We start from the raw sequence: 22,552 nt of genomic DNA on the forward strand, positions 1-22,552 counted from the left end.
TAAAATTTAATCTCCAACAAAATTTTGATAACAATGAGTTATTCCAACCAGCTCTCAATCAAAAGCTCAAAAGGAACATAATTCAAAAACAGAGATAAGTCGAAAATGGCAGAGTCTTATGAAACTGAGACTCAATTCTGGCTGCTCCAATCTCTAATTGTATTGGTCATGACTTTCTCCCAACCCTATCTGCTTATTAGAGAAAAGTGGGATTGCATTCTAAACCCCACATTATTGGAATACTTCATTATTCTTTCATGCACAATGTCCAGCATGAAAGAAAAAAATGTCTAGATATGTAGTGGCAAAAATTTTATTAATAATCCACAAAACACATATTCACAATAAGCACAGCTCCACAGATTCATAGTTCAGAATTTAGCAAACAAATTTAGAATAACCATTGCTAATATAAAAGTAGACAAACTGCATGAAATGATGGAGACTGTAGGAAAGATTTGAATCTCTGTAAAAAAAATCACATAAACATTCTAAAACAAACACAGTAATTGAACTTACATCAGATAGGTATGCTTTAGAATAAATATAGCAGAACAGGTAAGTTAACCTGAAAAGAGATCCATAGAAATAATGTAAATTGATCTATAGAAACAATCTCAACTGATAAAATTGAACAAAGCAGAACAAAAGAAATGACATGAGGCACAGTCAAAACATCTACTGTAACTGAATTGGACATAAAGACAAGTGAGAGAATGGAGAAGAAGCCAATATCAAAAGAGCCATTGGTCAAAAATTTATTAAAATTGATAAAGAATATCAACCTGCTTGCAAGAAGTTTAACAAAACCTACAGAACATAATACAAAGAAAACCTTACCTAAGCAGATCATAAACTGCTGAACCAAAACCAAAGTCTCAAAAGTAAGTAGAAGATCACAAGTACTGCAACAAAAACAATAGAAGCTGGAGACAATGAAATGGCATTTTGACATGCCGAGGGGCAAATTTTCCAGTCTAATAATTTAATAACTGGTGAAAAACACATAAAAGTGAGGCACATTAAAATATATTTAGACAAGTAATTGTTGAGAGAATGTTCGCCTAGGAGACCTGAACTACAGAAATACTAAGGGAAGTTCGTCAGACTAAGAAAAAATTGTCCCAGATAGAAGCATGCAATCATAGGAAGCAATGAAGTTAAAAGCAACGGTCTTAAAATATTGGCACAAGAAGTTCTAAAGATCTGAGTAAGTTCTGTATCTATTAGAGAAAGTGTATTTATGATTAACATATTTTACACATACACACACAATTCCCACCACATGAGGATTATCTGGTGAATTCCTACCAAAACTTGAGGAACTAATTGGGCTATTACATAAGCATTTTCAGGAAATAATACAAAAGAAAGAACACTTATTTGGGGGGGGGGGACCCAGTAATCATTGACATAAAAATCTGAAAGATATTATAAGAAAAGTAATTTATAAGGAATATTCACCATGAAAATAAACATGAGAAGCAAGGATTAAGTATCGTTAATTTGTCTTTCAGAAAGTGTAAATGTTGGATAAAATATATGGCAAAGAGTGTGAGTGGCTAAATTGTGTTTAACTGTTCTAAGGTGGTTGTTGAACTATATTGTTGAAGTAGAAAAAGTACTAAAGTAGTCCACAATAGTCTAGAATAAATATTCTCTAGGATAACTAAAGTACAAAAATGAACTCCAAATATTTTAATAAGATGAATAATTCTAAAAATGGCAAAAAAGGAAATAAGAATAAGAAAAAGATAATACAAATATAGAAACAAGAGTAAATCCAGAATTTATAAAGAACTCTTAAAAATCAATTTGAAAAATTCAGAAAATCTATTTTTTAATGGACCAATGACTTGAGTAGCCACTTTATATTGGCAGATAGCAAAAGACTAAAAACATAACAAAATAATTAATTGCTCAGAAATGCAAATTTTTACACCACTATATGCCCACTAAATACCCACAATTAAAATGACCAATAATATCAAGTGTTTCAGAAGATGTGGGATAACTACCCCTCTATAGACTGTTGTGTGAATGTAAAGCTGAACAACCATTTTGAAAATTCATTTGGTGATATCTACCAAGTTAAATATCTACCAAGGTAAATATTTGTGTACCTTTGACCCAGTAATTCCACTCTTGGATGTATATACTCAAAATCAATGAGCACTTCAGTCTATCAAAAGATATGTATAAGATAATCAGCATTAGTTATAATAGCCCAAAATTAGAAATAGATGAATCATCTAATAATGTAAAAAAAGTTATATATTTATAAACTGGAATACCACTATTAAAATTAAGTATGAACTATAAGTATATACAAGAATTTCATAAATGTTTAAAACCTAATGTTGAATAAAATAAGTCACATGCAAGAAAACATATACTTCATGATACTGTTTTTATGAAGCTCATTAATAGCCTGTTAACACTAATTCATTAATAGAATGAATCTATGTAAATAGAATTTAGTATAGGAGCTACCTTTTTTGGTGTTGTGATTATTGACTCAGATGGCAAGAAGATGGTTTATAGGGTACGTGTAAGGTATTTTTGATGTGAGTTGCTTTTCTATGTGTATGAACCTATGTGAAAATTCAGTAAGGTGTAGACTTAAGATCTGTATACTCTGTTATGTGTAAGTTATACATTAATATTTAAAAGAGGAAAACTAAGTAGATCAGTACTGCACAGTTTGATTTTATAGATGCCTATCCATGACCCAACCATTATACATTTCAGTATATAACCAGCAGATATGACTGGGATTTGTTTTTTATACCAAAAGACATTTGCAAGACTTTCATTACAACATGATTTTTATATGCAGAAGACACTCAAAATAGTTGAATTGTCCACCAAGAACAGAATGTAAAAATATTTTATGGGTCATTGATAAAGTAGAATAAATACAGCAATTAAAGAACTGTTGCATCTGTGGTGTCACAAATATGTTTGCATTCATAAAAATTTCCTCAGGAGAAACAGATCTGTGGAGGAAGTCAGAAGAGTGTTATATTTGGTAGAAGAAAATTAATGCGGCATAAAAGTGGCTTCCAAAGTGCTTGTTTATGGTGATCCCATGACTGAGTCCATATTGAAATATTATGAAAATTGTGCACTTAGGATTTATGTACTTTTTAGTCTATAATGTATTCATTTGTAGGAGCAACTCTCCAAGGTACCACAAACTGGGTGGCTTAAAACAACAAACATTTGTCAGTTTGGGAAGCTAGAAGTCTGAAAAGAAGATGTAGTCAAGGTAGTTTCCTCCAGAAGGATATGAAGGTGGCTGTCTGTGGCTCCCGCGTCTCTCCCAGCTTCTGGTGGTTTGCTGGAAATCACGGTGTTCCTGAGTTTACAGATGTGTCAGCCCAATCTCCGACTACACGTGGCATTCTCCATGTGTCTCCATATAGCCTTCCCTCTCTGCATGTTCCTCTGTCTTCATTTTCCCCATCTTATAAGAACTCTATAATATTGGATTAGAGCCCATCTGAATGACCCATTTTAACTTGATTACCTCTATAAAGATACTATTTCTAAAAAGTCACATTCTCAAGTATTGGAGGTTAAGAGATTAGCATATATTTTGGGGGGAAAACAGTTCAACCCATCACAAACATATAATTCAAATTTTAAAATCTCAAAATAATAACCTAAGAAGGAATGAAACTGAAATAAATATCACAGAGTCCTGCATAAGCCTTGGTGATACAATACCTATTTCTAAACCAAATGTTAGAATGGCTTAAAATATATTAGAATTAAAAATTTCTGAGGTATGACAGATATGAGAAATTTTAAGCTGCTCATTTGTTTTGGATGACACATTTATTAGTCTCAACAAGATTGAATGATTTTTTAAAAGTCACACATTTAAATAGTTAACAGGAGAAATAGTGACCAGAATCTTAGTCAAATATCCACCTGCCCCCTTTCCAGGACAACTAAGGTCTTAAATTACACCTATTTTTCTCAAATTATTTCTAGAATATTTAGCAAAAGAGGCCCGTAATTTGGCATATCTTTGTCTACAATTATGTAATTTACAAAAAGAAAGGTAAATTAAGGGAATTTCATTTTAAAGGTGAGAATCAGAATGACATTTGTGGAGCTATGATGCTTGTGCCATCTGGCGTACACGAGGGTGTCTTACTAAATGAGATGAGAATGAGCTCCTTTTGGAAGGAAACCTTTAATAGACTGGGAAACTTTAGGGGAATCTTCCCTCTTTTAATAAGAGCATTTGAAAATGAATTCTTCATAGCTGGCTAATGAAGAAAATTCAGATTCGTTGCCAAAACCAAGTTTTCAAGGAATTTGCAATCCTTAACAGTTCATTCAAGGAGGCACTGGGAATTTTGATGAAGAAATTTTTAAAAAATTGTCTGAAAAGGAGCCCTTACCTTGGCACTGTATTATGATTGAAGTCTTCCTCCCCATCCTGGTCGACATGGTGAAACCCCGTCTCTACTAAAAATACAAAAAATTAGCTGGGCATGGTGGCGCGTGCCTGTAGTCCCAGCTACTGAGGAGGCTGAGGCAGGAGAATTGCCTGAACCCAGGAGGCGGAGGTTGTGGTGAGCCGAGATCGTGCCATTGCACTCCAGCCTGGGTAACAAGAGCGAAACTCCATCTCAAAAAAAAAAAAAAAGTCTTCCTCCCTCCCCCTCTCCCTTCTATGCTTCTTGTTCCTCTTTTCCATCTTTTAATGACATCAGTTTCATGGAGATAAATGGTTAGAAGACAATGATTCCAACACATACAGTTAAGTGACACAAATCTTGTAGTGTTAGAAATACATCAACACATTGGGATCATATAGCGAAAGGACAAGGAAACAAATCTGTTAATAACTGGAAATGCTGATTCTCACAGTCCATGTAGAAAATACATTTTTTTTTTTTCTGTCAGTGGAGATAACTGAGATTAGTTGGTATTGTCAATTGTGTTCCTTCGGACTGAGCCAGATGAGGCAAAATTTAGCAGATGAGTCGAGGGACAAAAACTATTACTTTGGCAATATGAAAATACTGTCTACATTGTTTACTGGAAAATGCATGCAAATTAATACGCTCTTTGTAGCACGGGTTGGCTTCACTTCTATAACGTGTGGTTAATAGAAAGCTGATTCAACAAGTGATAGAGAATTGTTTAAAGTTCATCTTCAGTGAGTCCATGGCATGTTTTGGAATTTATTCACTTGTTTGCCTCAGGAACAGTAGCTGTTGTTTTTTTCTGTCTTTGATTTCCGAAATTAGGTTACCGTGCTCTGTGGTGTCAGGAGGATGACATGGCATAACTAGGCAAATGACTAGGCATTTTCTCAGAAGTAAATTACAAGTGCCCTTACTTGCCATGGTTGCCACAACAGGCAGAGGCAGTTTCCTGAGGCAATCCAGACCACAAAGAACTGTACACTTGGGAAAAACATATCTTCAAATATGTTAAAATCTAAAAAAATGTGTTAGTTGTATTACTTTTGTGGGTAATTAAACATTCTTTATGCACATAAAGACCTAAAGAGATATGGAGGCTTTTGTCATGTTAAATAAACAACTCTGATGAGAAACCGCACTATAAATAATATGACTTAATAAAAACAAAAAATGAGATTACTTACTATTGGACTCTTCTTGCTTAGCATGCCCCTGCATTTCAATCATAAAAATTCACTTGTACCTGGGTTAGCTAAAAGTTATTATTTGTGATGGTTTCTGTTCCATTGGCAATGAAAATTTTGATAAATAAAAGATCTTTCTAAAAAGGGAGCTCTTATATTGGCAGTGTGTCATGATTAAAGTTTTCCTGCCTCTTTCTCTCCCTCCCACATACATATTTTCATATAAGTGTATGTATATGTGATTTGTGCCGTGTGCATGTGTGAAAGTGGCATAAAGAAAATCTCACATTAAAAACAACTGGGGGTAGTATAATTCTTATGCATCATTATTGCATAATATTTGACTGTTGAGAAATTAGCTTCACACATCTACTTATTTCATTAAACATGTTACAGGCAATTAATTTACTTATAACCTCCGCTTCCTTTTCCCCCTCTCCAGTTCTCCTGCTGCAGAGTCATATGTTGCTTACTCAAAAAATGTCCTGATTGTTTCCCTTACTCCTGTCATTGATCTTCTGAATCTTTCTGGAGACCTTAGCATGGATGTTTTGATAGAAAGCTCTGACATTAACTTTGGAGTAGTTTTACAAGGAAGATTGTTTGCTTTTTCACCAGTTTCTTTTTTCAGGTCCTTGAAGTGTTTTCATATAGATGTTTCCCAAGAGCCATTTCAGAATTGATAACATTTGGTTGCACACTTCCCCTTTTGGTCCCACGGTTTTCTGAGTCCCATTTGAGGTGATATTTGCTCCCATGTCTCAGTTGTATTATTGTACTTACTCATTGATTTTACTCTTAACTCTCCTGGGAGGTCTAATGTAGAGTCTGGACCAGAACACAAATTCATAATAAACGTACCCAGTCAATTTTGGTATGATGGCTTAGAGGTGGAACTGGCCACATTTTGAAGTGGAGGTAAGGATCAGGAATGGTAGTAGAGAGACATACAGAATTTTCTTATGGGAACAAGAGCAAATAACCTCTGGGCAGTATTAGAGCCCAGAGAGAGATATGCATTTTCTAACTTCAGTATTCTACGTACAGATTCACAAGACTTTTATAAATTGCCAGACTGCATTGTATAATCCAAATGCCAACAGAGCAGTGACCTTTCAAATTACTGGCACAACAGGAGCTAAGATCAGAAAGCTCAAACTTAAAGCAAACACTGACAAGAAATCTGACAGAATTGGCTTCTGTGTCTGGTCAACTTAACATAACATGACATATTGTAAAGCGCGTTTGGCTTTTTAGGTAGAATTGTCTATAAAGGTTTAACTGCTTTAGAAAATGTGAAGATTTGTGGTGGTTGGGTTTATGTTTAAGATATTTCTATATTTGAAAGAGAAAGGGTGGAAAAGTTTGATATAAGATTTGTAAATTTGACTTTGTAGGTAGAATTGTCTATAAAGGTTTAACTGCTTTAGAAAATATAAATGTGAAGATTGTAGTATTTGTGTTTATGTTTAAGGTATTTCCACACTTGAGAGTGGAAATTTTGGTATAAGATTTGTAAACTGAGATTTGTAGAATATGTTTGTGATAATGCCAATGGAAGAGGTGAGAGTTGGGTGGGGTGCTATAGATGGGAACATAGCTTGGAAGCTGGGGAAAGGGAAGTGATGCTATAAATAAAATAATGAGGCATGTTATATAACGTGTGTTTTGTGTCTCAATTGAAATATGTTACAGAGATAAATTTAAAATAGATCATGATGGATTTTCAATCTGCTTTCTAATTTTAAAATGTTATGAACTTTCGTTGCTTTCCTCTCTCATACACATTTCTTTATGGGTTTCAGTTAGACTGCATGAAATTGCAGAAACCAATTACTCTTTAACAAAATTAAATTCACATATATGTATAATTGGCATGTATATGTCCATAGTTTTTTCATTCTATATACAAGATATATTATTTAAAGATTTTTTATCAGTCACAATAAAAAGTATGATTTTTCTATACCTTCAGTTTTCTTGTTGGAATATTTTCTAGCAACCCCTTTTAATTTTCACCTACCTATACTCACTGGTAGTATAAAGTTGTACAAGTGCATATTTTACCGTGTTTACATTCGAATGGATGGCTAGAGGTACATCTATGATGACTAACACTTTCTAAACACATATTTACTTCTCATATATCTGTGTAAATGATTTTAAAAGGAAGGAGAAATAGAGATGCATCGTTATGTTTACTGTCTTCAAGCATATTCAATCGCTCTCATATTTGGATAATTTTGAATATGATGAAGGTTTCTCTTTCACTGCTTACAGGTTGTGTATGTGTGAGCCAGATTTTACTGCAAGCATTTGAAAGGCTATTGCAAATATGGGATATTGCCAGACAGTTAGTATAAAGCAAATTGAATCTATTGAGAAATTAATTCACCAGCTGAAAGAAACACATTTGCCTTAGAGTCATCAGATATTCTACCCACCAGCCTCATCTCCAAGATAGCATCCCTAATGAGCTTCCTAAACCAACTAAACATAAGCAGGAAGCATCAGTCATCAAAACTAACTATTTTCAGCTAATCAGCTGACTGCACAGACTGCATGGCATTGAGGAAAGGAAGAACATTCTGAAAGTATTTTTTTTTTTTAATTCTGTCCTCACTTTGCTGGTTTCTCAATTTTACGGATGCAGTGTCATGTGCAGAACCTGTAAATGAGCATATTTCATAGGAGTATATAAGGTACCTTCCCATGTATTATTATTCAGTAGAATCAAATGCATTTTAACTGGCTTAAGTGATTTGCCTAAAGGCACACAATTAATGTGTGGTTGGAATTCAAAGTCTTGTCTTTTCCTCTGTTGTAATCGTTCTATAAATATGGGTGTAGTGATGGACTTTCTACCCACAATGAGAGGGAATAGGTTCAAATTTTAAACCGCTGTTCATTTTATGATTAGGTAGACTCAAATGATAGAGTCAAGACAGGGTGGGGAGAAAGTCATTTTTACCCCCATATGGGTTTGTTCCTTGAAAGACAGGATTGAGTTCGCAGAGTCGGTTCCTATTGGTTATGATGATTTTAATGATAAACATAACTGAGTACTCATAATGTGCTAGCACTTTTTATAATGTATCCCAAATACTACAAAACCTGCCAAATAAATATTACCTTTTTGTTTTGTTTTGTTTGAGACAAGGTCTCACTCTGCTGCCCAGGCTTTAGTGCAGTGATGCAATTATGGTTCATTGCAGCCTCAAACTCCTGGGCTTAAGCAATCCTCCCACCTCAGTCTCCCAAGAAGCTGAGACTACAGGCATGTACCGCCTCTCCCAGCTCCGAATAAATATTCTTATCCCGTATTACTGATGAAGAAAATACATGGCCCAGAGAAGTAATGTTAAGTTTATTGGGGGTTTTAAGTTTAAAAAATTATTTTATTGAACCCTAATGTAAACTGTGGACTCTGGGTGACAGTGATATGTCAGTGTAGATTCGTCAATTATAACAAATGCATTGATGATAACAAATGCATCATTCTGGTGCAGGATGTTGCCAGTGAGGGGAAGCTGTGCATGTATGTGTTTAGGGAGAATATGGGAACTCTTCTACTCTCAGCTCAATTTTGCAGCGAGCCTAAAACTACTCTTAAAAATGAAGTTTACTAATCAAGAAACAAATTCTTGTATTTTATGAATATATGGGACAGCTGTTCATGTATGTGTTAACAATGAAGAGATTTGTTACAGTATGCGGCAGGAGTGTGTCTAAAAGGCTGATACTCGTGTTACTTCTAAAAATTGGCTTCATGATCAGTCTATAGATTCATTTCATTTGTTTATGTTTGCTTTAGAGTGCACACGTGGAAACCCTTCGGTGTTGTTAAAGCTCTGTTTTCAACAGGGCTCCTCTTTGGTGGAAGCTGTTTCTCAAAAGCGGTTTAAGAATAACATATGAAATAACACCTGCCCCTGATGGTGGAAACAGAACACAGAGCATAGGGGAGCTATTTGATGCTGTCTCTGAGAAATTGGAGGAGAGGAATATAAAGAGCCTATCTCTTGAGAAAGAATAGGGGAGGACTTCCTTACCTGATATCATTGATCATGAAGCTGTAGTTTTCTCTCTCTCTTAAGTGAAAAGAAAAAGACTTTTTGCAAAAATCAATTTTTGAAAGTATTCCTCTATTCTAGATTTATAATGAAGCATTTTTATACATATTCATTAAAAACAGTAATTAGAACATTTTTCTCTGGTTTATAGTAAATAGCATTGCAACACAAATATACCTTGGAAGTAGTTCCTGGTATGATTCTTCAACATCAAATTGTTTTAAAAACTTAGAAATCTCCAGGTGCTCAGGAATAAGGCCATTTAAAATGACTTCTTATTGAAGATTAGAAAAATAATTAGGCAGGACTACAAAACTAAATGTTTAGATTGTATCTCCTGTTTTCTGATTTTCAGGTTATTTTTATCCCAATGCTATTTTGCTGTATAGTCATAAATTTAATTTTTGAAATAAAGTATATTATAATCACCTTTTAAGAACCAAGGCTATAACTTCTCTGTTGATAGGGATGTTTATCTTTCAAAATATGTGTTACATTTAGGGTATACTCAATTTCATGGGATGAATAAATTAATCAATTCATCTGCCAGTCAATAAATAAATCCAGAATTTTTCTAGAACATCAGGGTCTCTGAGGATTTTAGGAGAAGTGAAGAGATTTTATTCAATTAGATATAGAGGGCATTGAAAGCAGAGTAAGCTTAAATTATTTCCAAGTTCAAATACGTAAGTCCAAATATATGTATTTAGCATCTACAACGCAGTACGTATTCTGGTCTTATCCTTGAGAAACTTATCACTAATTAGGAAAACACGACATGTTCAAGAAAGTTGATTAAGTGTCGGTGAAACAGTACAGAGTTAAAAAGATCACAGAAATGTGTGCAGGATGGAAAAAGAAGTATTGGAGTTTGAACTTGAAAATTAAATACAGTTAGATAAAATAAGAAAATAAAAGGGTATATTCTATGTGGAGGAAAAACAAGAGTTGGAAATGAGAAGAATGTAAAAGTAATATGAGCAAAATTCTAGACAAAGTCACAATTTCTGTGAGAAGAACAGATTGATGGTTTTGAAGTAGAAGTTGGGTGCTGGGGAGCTGGGTTCAGACATAATCATAAAATTATTATTACAAAATAATACAAAATATGGAACCTGGATTACAGGGCCAAATTTGGACTTTTTTCTTGGTGTCATTTCTAAAAGCGTGTCAGCGGGTGTTGAGTGAGGGAAGGGGATAATTTTCTTAGGTACATTTAGAAATTGTGCGATGAAACTCAACTAGATAAGATTGCCTCCTGCAAAATTTCTCACGAGGGTTTAGTTCCAGGAAACTAAGAAGGGGCCATGGTATGCATTTCTCAAACATTTTCCCACATTTACCATTCTTTCTGTGACCATCTTTTTGGATTGCTATCTCTCCTCTAGACACACACCATGTTGGGAACCAGTGGTTTTGACAGTAAAGAATCAGAGCAATAAGGCTGAAAAATGACATGGTGAAAGTACTGATTTTAAGAAAATAATATGGTGGTAGGGGGTAGGAGAGACTAACGGCCCCTTTAATAAGGGAGCTGGGAAGATAAATTGTAATGACACACAAATAGTGGAGATGGGTAGTTCTATTTTAAGAAAGTGGTAGAGTTCATCTTCACTTCCAATTGCTGCTTAGAGGTGAACTACAGAGCAAAACAAGGGCTGAAGATAAAGACTTGCATGTAATCTGTACACAGGTGAGAGCTCAATCTGTTACATTGAATTCCCAGAAAGAGACTAAAAAGTAGAGGATTTATATTATTGAAACACGCACATGTGGATGTTGGAGGAGGCAAAAGAATACTTGAGGAGAAAAGGAGACTTTTAAGAAGAAATCAAGATAGTTTAGTTAAAACAATTTGAATAAATATCTTATTGTGAAAAGCTCATTGTTGTTGATTGCAAATTAACTGGAAAGTTCTGCAAATTAAGTTTTATTACAATATGAGAGTGAAAGTGTACATTTGTGGATGTGTGATAATTGAAAAGCAAAAAAATGAAATTGATCGGGCAGAGCCTCCATGCAGAGGAGAGGGAAACATTGACCCTACAAGAGGGCTAGGGTACTACTGGGGACTAAGAATCATGGATCAGGTGGAATCCTGGATATACCTGAATCAAGCAATTATATTCTTGCTCAGAGACTTGTGAAAATAGTGAGAGAGATTATTAAGAGACAGAAAAACTGAAAAGGTTTTTCCCATAGCCTGTTTCCAAGGGTGCCATCTTCTCAGTAACATGGTATCTTACAGAAACAATGACCTCTCATTTTGAGAAATAGGCTAGAGAATCAAAAGCTATCAAACACAGTTGCCAAGAAGTAAATGTGGCCCGTTTAGGGTTAGAGAGTGTATTCATCTTCTCTTCCTGCATAACAAATTACTATACATTTAGCATCTCAAGGCAACATCCACTTATTACTCATCATTCCACAGATGAGGAGTGTGGGTGGGCTCACTGATCAGGGACTGACGAAGCTGAAAGCAGGTTGTCAGCCTACATTGACTCAGTTTGGGAGCTCTGAGGAAGAATCTGCTTCTAAGCTCATTTAGGTTATTGAGAGAACTCTGCGGTAGGAATGAAGACCTCAGTTCCTTGCTGGCTGCAATGCAGGTCACTCTCAGCTCTGAGAGGCCACTGGGGGTCCAGTTCCTTGCCGCAAGACCTTGATAGGCCCTATCACATCATCCAAGCTCACACACTCGAGGCCAGCAGCATGGTCCCCTGCGAGCAAGCTCCTCCCCCTTGCATCTCATGCTTGGACTGGCTTTAACTTCTGGTGATAGAGAAAACTCTCTACTTAGAAGAAAATCAAGTGATTTTATTAGTTCCAACCAGATCGTCTTCCTTTTGGTAAACTCAAAATCAACTGATAAATGGCATCAGTAACACTGCAAAATTTTTTCTGCCATGTGAGATAGTAGGCATGACTGACGTCATATTCACAGCCCCAGGGGATAGGGTGGGAAATCTTGGTGTCCATTTTACTGTTCTCCTTAGCACAGATCACTTAAATTAACATACAGTTTTGTGTAGTTTTATTTCTTAAAAATTTGAGTTAATGTGCCTCAGATGTTTTCTAGAATGTCACTGAAGTGATAGAGAAGAAAAATGGAAAAAACAGAATAAATGTTTTTAAAAATTATATTTATAATAATTATAAATACAAATTATAAATTATATAATTATAAATACTATAAATTATATTTAAAGTACTTATATATAATTATAAGTAAATGAATAATATATAATTAACATATATAATTATAAATAACTATATTCTAAATAAATGAATAGTTCTCTGATAATAGATCCAATCACTTTCAACCAAAACCAATTTCTTAAAATAGCAAGTTTTGTTTTAAACATCAACTATCTTTCTGTTTGTGTTTTTGAGTTCATTTACTGCATTGGGTCCTCATGGTATGTATATTATTGGTGGTGGTCATGAGATTCTATTTGTGTTCTGGCTAAGATCCCCGTAAAATATTGGAAGAATTCTTAGGGAAGTAAATGGGCAATAAAGTTGATATGGGAAATGTTGGAAAAGAACGTTAGGGTAAAAGGAAAGCAGCCAATCACCAGAGAGTTTGGCTTTTGTTGAACTTGTCTGATAATACTTTGAAAAATTATAATGTAAGTGATTTAATTGGATTCTTTCTCAAATAATTATTTCATCAATTAATGTGTTCTGGATATTTAAACAATATTGTAATAGAATATATAATATAATAGATAATCAAAATGTATTAATGTTTAATGTGCTGGCACGTTAAATATTTGCAGAGTACCTTCCATGTTTTTCTCACAATATGAGCAATGGTCCACATATATTATTGTCCCTATTATAGATTTGAGGAAACTGATTTATTCAGTAACTTAATTCCCCCACGTCTCATGGTTGGTATATGTCAGAATCCAGGATTCACATCGAAGTTTGTTGGACCTCAGAATTCAAGCCCTTTATGATTATACTAAATAGCTAATAAATGAGATATTTCACAATAACATAAATGGTATTACCTTAGTTATCATTTATTATTATTTATCATTTATATAATGGTATAAGGTAATGCCATTCATCCTTTCCTTTTTAGATTTGCCTTTTTACGTGGTTGGTTTCCTATCTGTTTCTTCATTGCTGTATTTACTCTCTCTTCCCTTTGCAGGAAGTAGCACACACATCAATATATTAAAAACAGTAGAAAAGTTTTGTTTAATATTTGCTAAGTTCACTTGATCTTGAAAGAATCTTTCTTTTTAAGACCACCTATTGAATTTTTTTGCAAAATGCTGATAAAAATAGGAATTTAAAGGTTACTGTCAAGTTGTTTTAGTATTTTTGTTAGAAACTAGTATTTCAGAATTGGTAACCTAAAAGTTTATGAATTTCAGAGTCCAGTTGCTTAATCTAAGTGTTCCTTAAATGATAAACATATTCATGTTAGATACACTGAGGTTATTTCATTCTCTTCTTCAGTATAAAATACTGTCTTTGGGTTGTATATTTAATTACTGTCTGCTGATTGATACTATGATTTGGAAAGTCACAGAAGTAACAACCGTAAGTCTTTCATAAAGCCCCGTGAAAATTTAAATGGCCACTAAGTGGTCAGCAGAGGTACATTTAGTTCATAATAGAGCACTACCCTCTAGTGCTCACGCTTGGCCATGTGCTCTCCAAAACCACCTTAGAGAGGTTAATGTCACATACTGCATGGGACGACCTTAATCAGGCTTAGTTTTAAGGGAAATATTCTATTATTTATAACATCACCATTTTGAAAAGACATTCAGAAATTTCCAATGTTGTTCAAAAGTATTACTGGAACTCCTGTGCTACAGGGGAAAATGGCTATTCCATCTCTTTTGCTCATAAAAATAAATGAAATGCTTGAGAGTCAAGAACTGAGGTGTCATTAAATTTCTTAAATGATCTTAAATGATGTCGGACCTAAGTCTTTTGTCCCAAGGTTCAGTACGTGCCGTCTGCATTGGACAGTGTATTGATTCTAAGAAAGTTTAAATGAGACTATACACATATATATCTAAAATTCTGGATTTCCTTAGACAGAATTATTTTCTGGAAAAATAGTACTTCTTCAGAAATATGGAGTGTGGGTTTACAAAACAGCACATTATCAGCCAATATACTACAAAGGGAGCACTGAAATTTGATTTACCATGCTTAACCATTATTTATTCCGAAACATAGGATCCGCTAGCCAAACTACTCATAGGCAAAGAAGGTCTAATTTTAGTTGCTTCCCAAAGCATTATCCAAACTATTGCCATGGAGCAGCTCTTTATGTGTGTAGACTTTGCCCATTATTTATTAGTATTTCAGTTGTTTCAGTTTTTCTTGAAGACTTGATTTGGTAAGGTGTCTGCACCGAAAGAGTGGATCTATGTAAGAAAATAATAAGTTCTACATAAGCTTTCTGAATAGAATTCTTAGGTTATTCCAATTTGCTATTAATAAATGGCTTTTTAATGTACCTTTAGTTGTTACAGGGTAGATCACCCAAACCTGACAAGTGGGAGCTTCTTCAGCTGGGCAGTGGCGGAGGCATGGTTGAACAAGTCAGTGGGGACTGTGATGATGAAGATGGCTGTGGGGGATCAGGAAGTGGAGAAGTCAAGAGAACGCTGAAGATCACAGACTGTAAGTGTATGATTCTAATGCTACTTTTTGTTTTTTTTTAAAAATTGATTTTGAAATGTAATTAAACATATTGGTATGGATGTAAAGAAATAATGACGATGAATTCAAACACAAGCAAGAGGAATCGGATATGACAATGAATCTATTTTTATTCTGTGACACACATTCTTGGTGGTTTTATTTTTAACGAGTGACTTCTAATGAAATGATAGTTTTCTGTCAAAACTAGTGAACGGTCACTAGTTCTGAGAAGGTTTTAAAGTGGAATAACTCTTGAGGCATAATGGGTATTAATTGTATATTGATACGTGACATGAAACCAGGATGGGTAAGTACTACTTAATAATCAAATTGTGCAATTAAAAAATTATGTCATTATATAAGAAATTATTTTCTTATGCTTTTATCATAGTCAAATTGCATAGAAATTGGTATATGGTTATTGATGGTAAAAACTAGTTGGATTTAATGCTTATGAATTTTCCCTTCCAAAAAAAATCTCACTAAACATTTATTTCACTTTGATTGTATGGATTCGAAACTACTTCTGGTATTTCTGGACTCATTGCTACTATAAAGGATAGAATTTTTAAATAACAAAAATTTTCCAAATGGATTTCCTTTCCTGATTATTGCATACAAGATGAGGAATATGGGTTTCCATGCTCTGTTGTTATATTCATGCATTTGTTCATATGGGCAAACAACCAAAGTAATCAACTGAGAAATAATGTAAATGTTAATGTACGTAGAGTAGCTAGTTTCAACTATTCATTTAGTCTTGATTACACCAAAGGTGGGGTCACCTTCTGGAAAGGTGCAGTCCCACGTGGAGGTTGGTCTGATAGCTTCCCTCGCAGTCACACAGAGCTGCTTTGCACCTATTGTAAGACATGCCTTTTGTTGGGAGAATAATTCATTTAATTTATGATTCTATTATTGTGAAATACAAGCAGTACAAATGCTTCCAAAATCAATTCCTCATTCCTTATAAGATCTGGTTTTACAAGCCAAATATTTTGGTTTCAAAGATGGAAGCCAAAAGAGGTGCAAAATTAAAAAGACAGTTAACATAACGAAGTGTTTTCTCGTTAGACACAGTCATATATTTTATTTAACATGGAAAATAAATAGATGAGAATTTGTACACTTGAGCAGCCACTGAACAAAAGGCAACAAATTTCCTGGTGCGAATTAAATCTATTCTATTCTTACAGAATGAGGTAAAGATACGTGTCCTTGTTATGAGCGTTAATATAGTTCATCAAATTGGTTTTTCTTCTTTTTCTACCTTTGGTTGTTTAAGTGAAATATAATTAAAGATATAGTATTATGGATGTAAGGAAATAAAGATAATGTATATGGAATCAAGAAAGAGGAATTGGAAACGAAAATGGCTATTTTCATTTATTTAGGACACGCATTCTTAGTAGTTTTATTTTTGGCCAATGACTTTTGATGAAAATTATAGTTTTCTGTGAAAAAATACTAGTGGATGATCACTAGGTCTGAGAATTATAAAGGTTTTATTTGTTTTTTAAGTTTCCCTAGGTTTTTGGGGGAACAGGCGATGTTTGGTTACATGAGTAAGTTCTTTAGTGGTGATTTGTAAGATTTTGGTGCACCCATCTGAGCAGTATACCCTGTACCCCATTTGTAGTCCTTTTGTCTTACTCCTCCTCTACTCTTTCCCCTAAGTCCCCAAACTCCATTGCATCGTTCTTGTGCCTTGCATCCTTCAGAGCTTAGCTCCCACTTTGAATGAAAACATGTTTGGTTTTCTGTTCCTGAGTTACTTCACCTAGAATAATGGCCTCCAGTTTCATCTAGGTTGCTGCGAATACCATTATTTCATTCCCTTTTATGGCTAAATTATATTCCATTATTTTTACTAAAAGCTAAAATATCCTTGCACTGTATTTAGGAATCATGACACAAATCTATCATGGTAATATTTAATAAGCTTTCATTTTCATCTTCTAGAGTATTTGTACTATAATTGTATTGCCATCTAAATATAAATCGTGTATATATATATGCACACATACACACATACACACATACATACATACATACATACATACATACATATCACAATTTCTGTATCCACTCATTGAACGATGGGCATTTGGGCTGATTTCATATTTTTTTTATGAGTTATAAAGGTTTTAAAGTGGAGTAATTCTTAGGGCTTCATGGATATTAATTGTATATTGATAAATAATGTGAAACCAGGATGGGTAAGTACTACCAAATAATCAAATTGTATAATTAAAAAAATACTGTCATATATAAGAAAGTTTTTATGTTATTACATATTTATCATAGTCAAATAGCAAATAAGTTAAAATTTATATTATGTTAAAAAAATTAGGGTTTTTACTAGAAACAGTTGTTTTTACTAAAAGCTAAAATGTCTTCCACTGTATTTAGGAATCATGACACATATCTATCAGGGTAATATTTAATAAACTTTCATTTTCATCCTTTCTGGAGTATGTATTTGTACTATAATAGCATTGCCATCTAAATATTAGTAGGATTTTAGAACATGATGTTATTACAAAAATACAGAGTGTGTGTGTGTGTGTGTGTGTGTGTGTGTGCATATGTAGAACTGGTACATTTATAGAACGTTTTTTACTTCATGAAGTTATTTACAAGGTCAGTAACTTGTTATATATTAGTAGGTTACTCTTTTTCTTTGTTTCACAAAGGAACTAGAGGCACTGAAGGATATTCAGCTACTAATAGTTTTCTTCACAAAGCTACACTTGGCAAGTTGGCAAAAATGAACTTTTACTTCAAAACCTTGGTTTCAATTATGGCTGAAATGGACAGGCATGGTACAAGCAGCTACCCGTTGGAATTTGTGCGATTTAAGACAGATTATTTTTCAGCAACTCCAGGAAAGCATTTTCTAAAAATCCACATCTGTTCTAAGTAGGTTGTCTATTATGTTTCTACGAGTATATAACTGTTACCTTTCAATTTTTAATAAGTGGTTAGAAAACCACTGTGAATAGCATGCTGAAGCAAAGGGCGACAAGAAAAGGAGCAAAGTGTAGGTCACATTTCTATTTTTATAAAACACTCTAATATTTTGCCCCTTTTGGCCTAGTTTGATATATTGGTAAAGCAAGTTAAGGCATAGTATTAGACGGTCTTAATGACTTAAAAATATTGTGATCTAAGAAGTGTAACAAGGCATCATCTGTGTTAAGAACTTGAAATCCATGACTATTTCTTCCTTACACTTCTATTTATTCTTTGGAAAATACGATGTAAATAGCACACAGTTCATTTGTAACCATAAAAAGTCTGTCTAAATTTAAAGTTATATATGTATAATGTGTATATATATATATCTACATATATATACAAACACCTACATATTATATATATCTACATATATATATATATATACACGCACACACACATACACACACATCTACATATAGTTTGAGTATAAATACTAATATTGTATCTTGGAAATTTCATGATTTGTCCTTATTTATGCAAATGAAAAAGTTGGGAAATATTTTGCTAATTATTACCTGAACTGATTTTCTGTTTCTGTTCATGTTTATTTCAGATAACAGAGGGGTCTCTATATTTCAATATGCAAAGTTTTACCACCGAAATATTTCTGTACATTTTGTAAGGTTTATTACCGAGTCAAAATGAGGAAACTGAGGCCAGTGTAAGAAAATGAAAAGCAAATTTATTCAGCTCCCAGTGGAAGTTTTAAGGTCTGGGAAAGGGCCAGAGAAGTCACGCTTGACTTCTCAGGGTGTGGGCTTTTATGGGGAGTGGAGGCAATTGATTGGTTATTGGGGAAACAAAGCATAGGCGATTTCATTGGATATAGGGAGACAGGGCGTGGATGGGGACGTGATTGGTTGTTGGGGAAACAAAGCATAGCAAGTCTTGGTGAGGTGTTTTTTGGCCTCCGGCTGGGGGTTGAGTGCTTAGTTTGGTGCTGAATGTAGATCTGGGTGCAAAAGCAGAGGTTAAGTGTGGAGAATTCACGTGGAGAAGCCAGATGCTAAGTAATGTGCTCAGAATAATAACGCAGTTATCAGGCACTAGCAGGGAGGGGTGTGTCCGTTTTACTCCCGGCGAGGCAACCGGCCTTACACCTTTTAGGTGTAATTATGTATTTATCACCAATGTTAACACATTCTTTAACAATCTTGCTGCTTTCTAAATAATTTCTGTTTGCGATCCTCCCTGTACAGTATAATTTTTAACTAGCATTTCTTATAGAGAGAAGCCATCAATACCATGTAGTTTTCACTCTTAAAAAACTGATTTCAGTAGAATGGCTTTAAAAATCCCATTAGAAAAATTTTTCTACGTTTTTATTATATGGATTTGGTTCATTTACATAGAGACAGATATTTCACTAGTAACCCGAGGTTGCAGGATTGGAATGGCTTTGAACTTAAAAGTCTCCTTACCCCTTTTTGACACCTGCCGTTCTTTCACAGGAGCTGACTAATGAAGGTTCTAAATACAACTGGAAAAAATAATTCTCTTCTTTTGGCCATGCAGAACAAATCTAATATTCAAACAATACTTCTTGAAATATCTGACTATATTTCTTATGTCTTTAAAACTGGAAAGTAGCTTCAAACGTTGAAAAACAAACGAGTGCTACTTAAAACAACTTGTAGCAAAATTATACTACATACAATTTTCAAAATTTGTGGTTGCATTGCTTACAATTATTACGTGATACTATGATTTAAATAACGATAGCTCTGCTTATAAAAAGTAAATAATACATAATCCATGATCAAATTCATTTTGGCAAGGTGGTTCACGGTGATAAGGCAAAATGGTTTTAATTAAAACTAGAACCGGATCCCAAACATTTGTAAAAAGTAAGGTGATTTTCAATCTTCGGATTTATTTTGGTGGGCTTCTCCTCATCATTACATATTCCAAATATTTTAGGATTCCAGAATTCAGCTGTCAAACCTTTTAACATATCTATTGACAACTAGCTCTTTTCCCACAGCCTTCCTACTGAATCACAATAGTGATAATAAGGTTCCCTGCACTGATAACACTGTCCGGTTTATAAATCATTTCCCAGTGTAATAGCTTAGGAGGTAGGCTTATTGGAACAGAAACTATTTAACTTAAATATGATTAACTTATAAATAGTAGGATGATACATTGCAATATTAAATTGCTAGATCTGGAATGTTCAGTTGATTTTCTGTAGTCTAAAGTAAATAGAACTATTGTTTATACTGTGTTTCAGTTTTCTCACTTGGTCACTTTGTATCTGCTTCTAACAAATGCATCCAAGTCAGGGTACTAAGAATGACTTTGGAAGATAAGTTAATCTATGTACAGAGCAAATGAAAATGACACTTTGTCAGCCACTGAAGAATAAGGGAGGCTGATTTATTTAGTAATGCAAGATTGTGGAGTGAGTAAAAATTGTTGGCATCTTATTTATTTTTACCATAAATCACCTTCACTTCAAAAGTCTCAGGTAGGTGTGAAACTGAAGGAACTCTTAAAAAGATACAACTTTATTTTTCTTTCCAGAACTACTAAAATGATGTATTTATTCATATTGTAGATATTATTTTACATAGCCTCATAGTTTTTTTCTTATGGACATAAATTCTGTCAAATATATATGCCTATAAGATTTTGATACCATTATACTATACCATTATAGTTTTAAACATGTTTACTGATTATTCTTTCTAAAGTTTCACCAAAGTTGATCAAAATAAAATATAGTCGGCTTACTTTGTAAAGTGTTGAAAAGTAGCTCATTAATATTTTTTCAAATATAAGAAAAATGTACTGAAAATAACTATTTTTCAGCAAGGCTATTGCTTATCATTTGTCTATCCATTTATACTAAAAATAAATTATGTTTGTAAGGTTCATTAGATTAAAACCTTTGCAAGACATTGAAAGTAATCTTGAGTAATGACTGCACCCTTTGATCTACATTTTACAAGAGCCTAATTCTAAAGGTCAGATAAAACCCTGCATGATAAAACCATAGAAAAATTCAGATAAACAATTCCCAATCCAGTTTAATGTTCAAAAATTGTAAATACTTTGAAATTACCATCTAGTGCAGTTTTGATAGTAGTGATGAAAATTATACTAAGATATAGTTTAATATGTGATCACTATGAATATTTTTCTGATTATACATTTCCATTTTGGTTTCTAAATAATTGATATTCATCCTGACTGCCTGCTATTTTGTTAACAATATTGTATAATGGAATATAGATACGTAATGAATCATATATACTCGTCTTTCATTCTCTTGAAAGGTTATATAGTATATTAATATATTTAAATAGTAGAATTAAAATAAAAGGGTTTGTCCTTGAGTGCCTAAGTGATTATTTTCATTGCATTGGCTTAAACTGATGTTAAATCACTCAGGTGAACGGGGATGACTTATTAATTAAAGCTTAGAGGAGCCTCCATCTTACATTTCAGCTCACTCCGCTCTTCGGTAACCATGCCATGCCAGAGAACACAAAATGTTGTGGTCTTTTTTGAACAACACAATGCTAAGTGTAACTATATAATCAAAAGAGGAACTAAAAAAAAATCAAGCAAATATTAGGAGGTAAATTTTCTCATGACTTAACCAAGGTCATATAGCTACCAACAAAACCAAAAACGAACCCATTCTTATCTGGCTCTATTGTTGATATCATTTTGTTGTGAAAAAATAGAGTGGCTATTGAAATGCTGATCCTCCTTCTCAGTCAGGATTCATTGATAAAGTGCATCTGGTAGAAACAAGTTAGGTAGATCTTTGGTTCTTTAATTACATCAGTGCCTCTAATTGTGTGGAAGTAATCATTTTCATGTAGATTATTGAACAGAAAATCGAGCACTCACTAAGTAGAAATAATTTTTTTAAATGGAGTATTTGACCTGGTTTCAGAGCTTCTCAAACTTTCTTATACATACAAAGTACCTGGGGCCCTGGTTAAAATGTAGAGTGTAATACAGGAAATCTGAGGTGGGGGATTTCTTACCTGCTTACAGGCGATGCTATTATTCCTTGGTCCATAGGACTACACTATGAAAAGCAAACATTTACACCCTTTTTAATTACAGTCTTTATTTGTGTCTCTAAAATAACTCTATATTAAAGCACAATGAAGATGTCTAA

The 22,552-nt window shown here is 33.8% G+C and overlaps 1 protein-coding gene across 4 annotated transcripts in view; it reads left to right on the forward strand.

Annotated features, from left to right (window-relative positions):
• GPC5 (glypican 5) overlaps positions 1–22,552 on the forward strand; it is a 1,444,351-nt gene that overhangs the window by 735,210 nt on the left and 686,589 nt on the right. For all 4 annotated transcript variants that reach the window (XM_078365958.1, XM_035275332.3, XM_035275343.3 and 1 more), the window contains one exon: positions 15,210–15,369. In XM_078365958.1, the coding sequence (XP_078222084.1) occupies positions 15,210–15,369 (160 nt within the window). The remainder of the gene's footprint in view (positions 1–15,209; positions 15,370–22,552) is intronic.

Source organism: Callithrix jacchus, chromosome 1, assembly GCF_049354715.1.
Source record: "Callithrix jacchus isolate 240 chromosome 1, calJac240_pri, whole genome shotgun sequence".
Taxonomy (NCBI): Eukaryota; Metazoa; Chordata; class Mammalia; order Primates; family Cebidae; genus Callithrix; species Callithrix jacchus.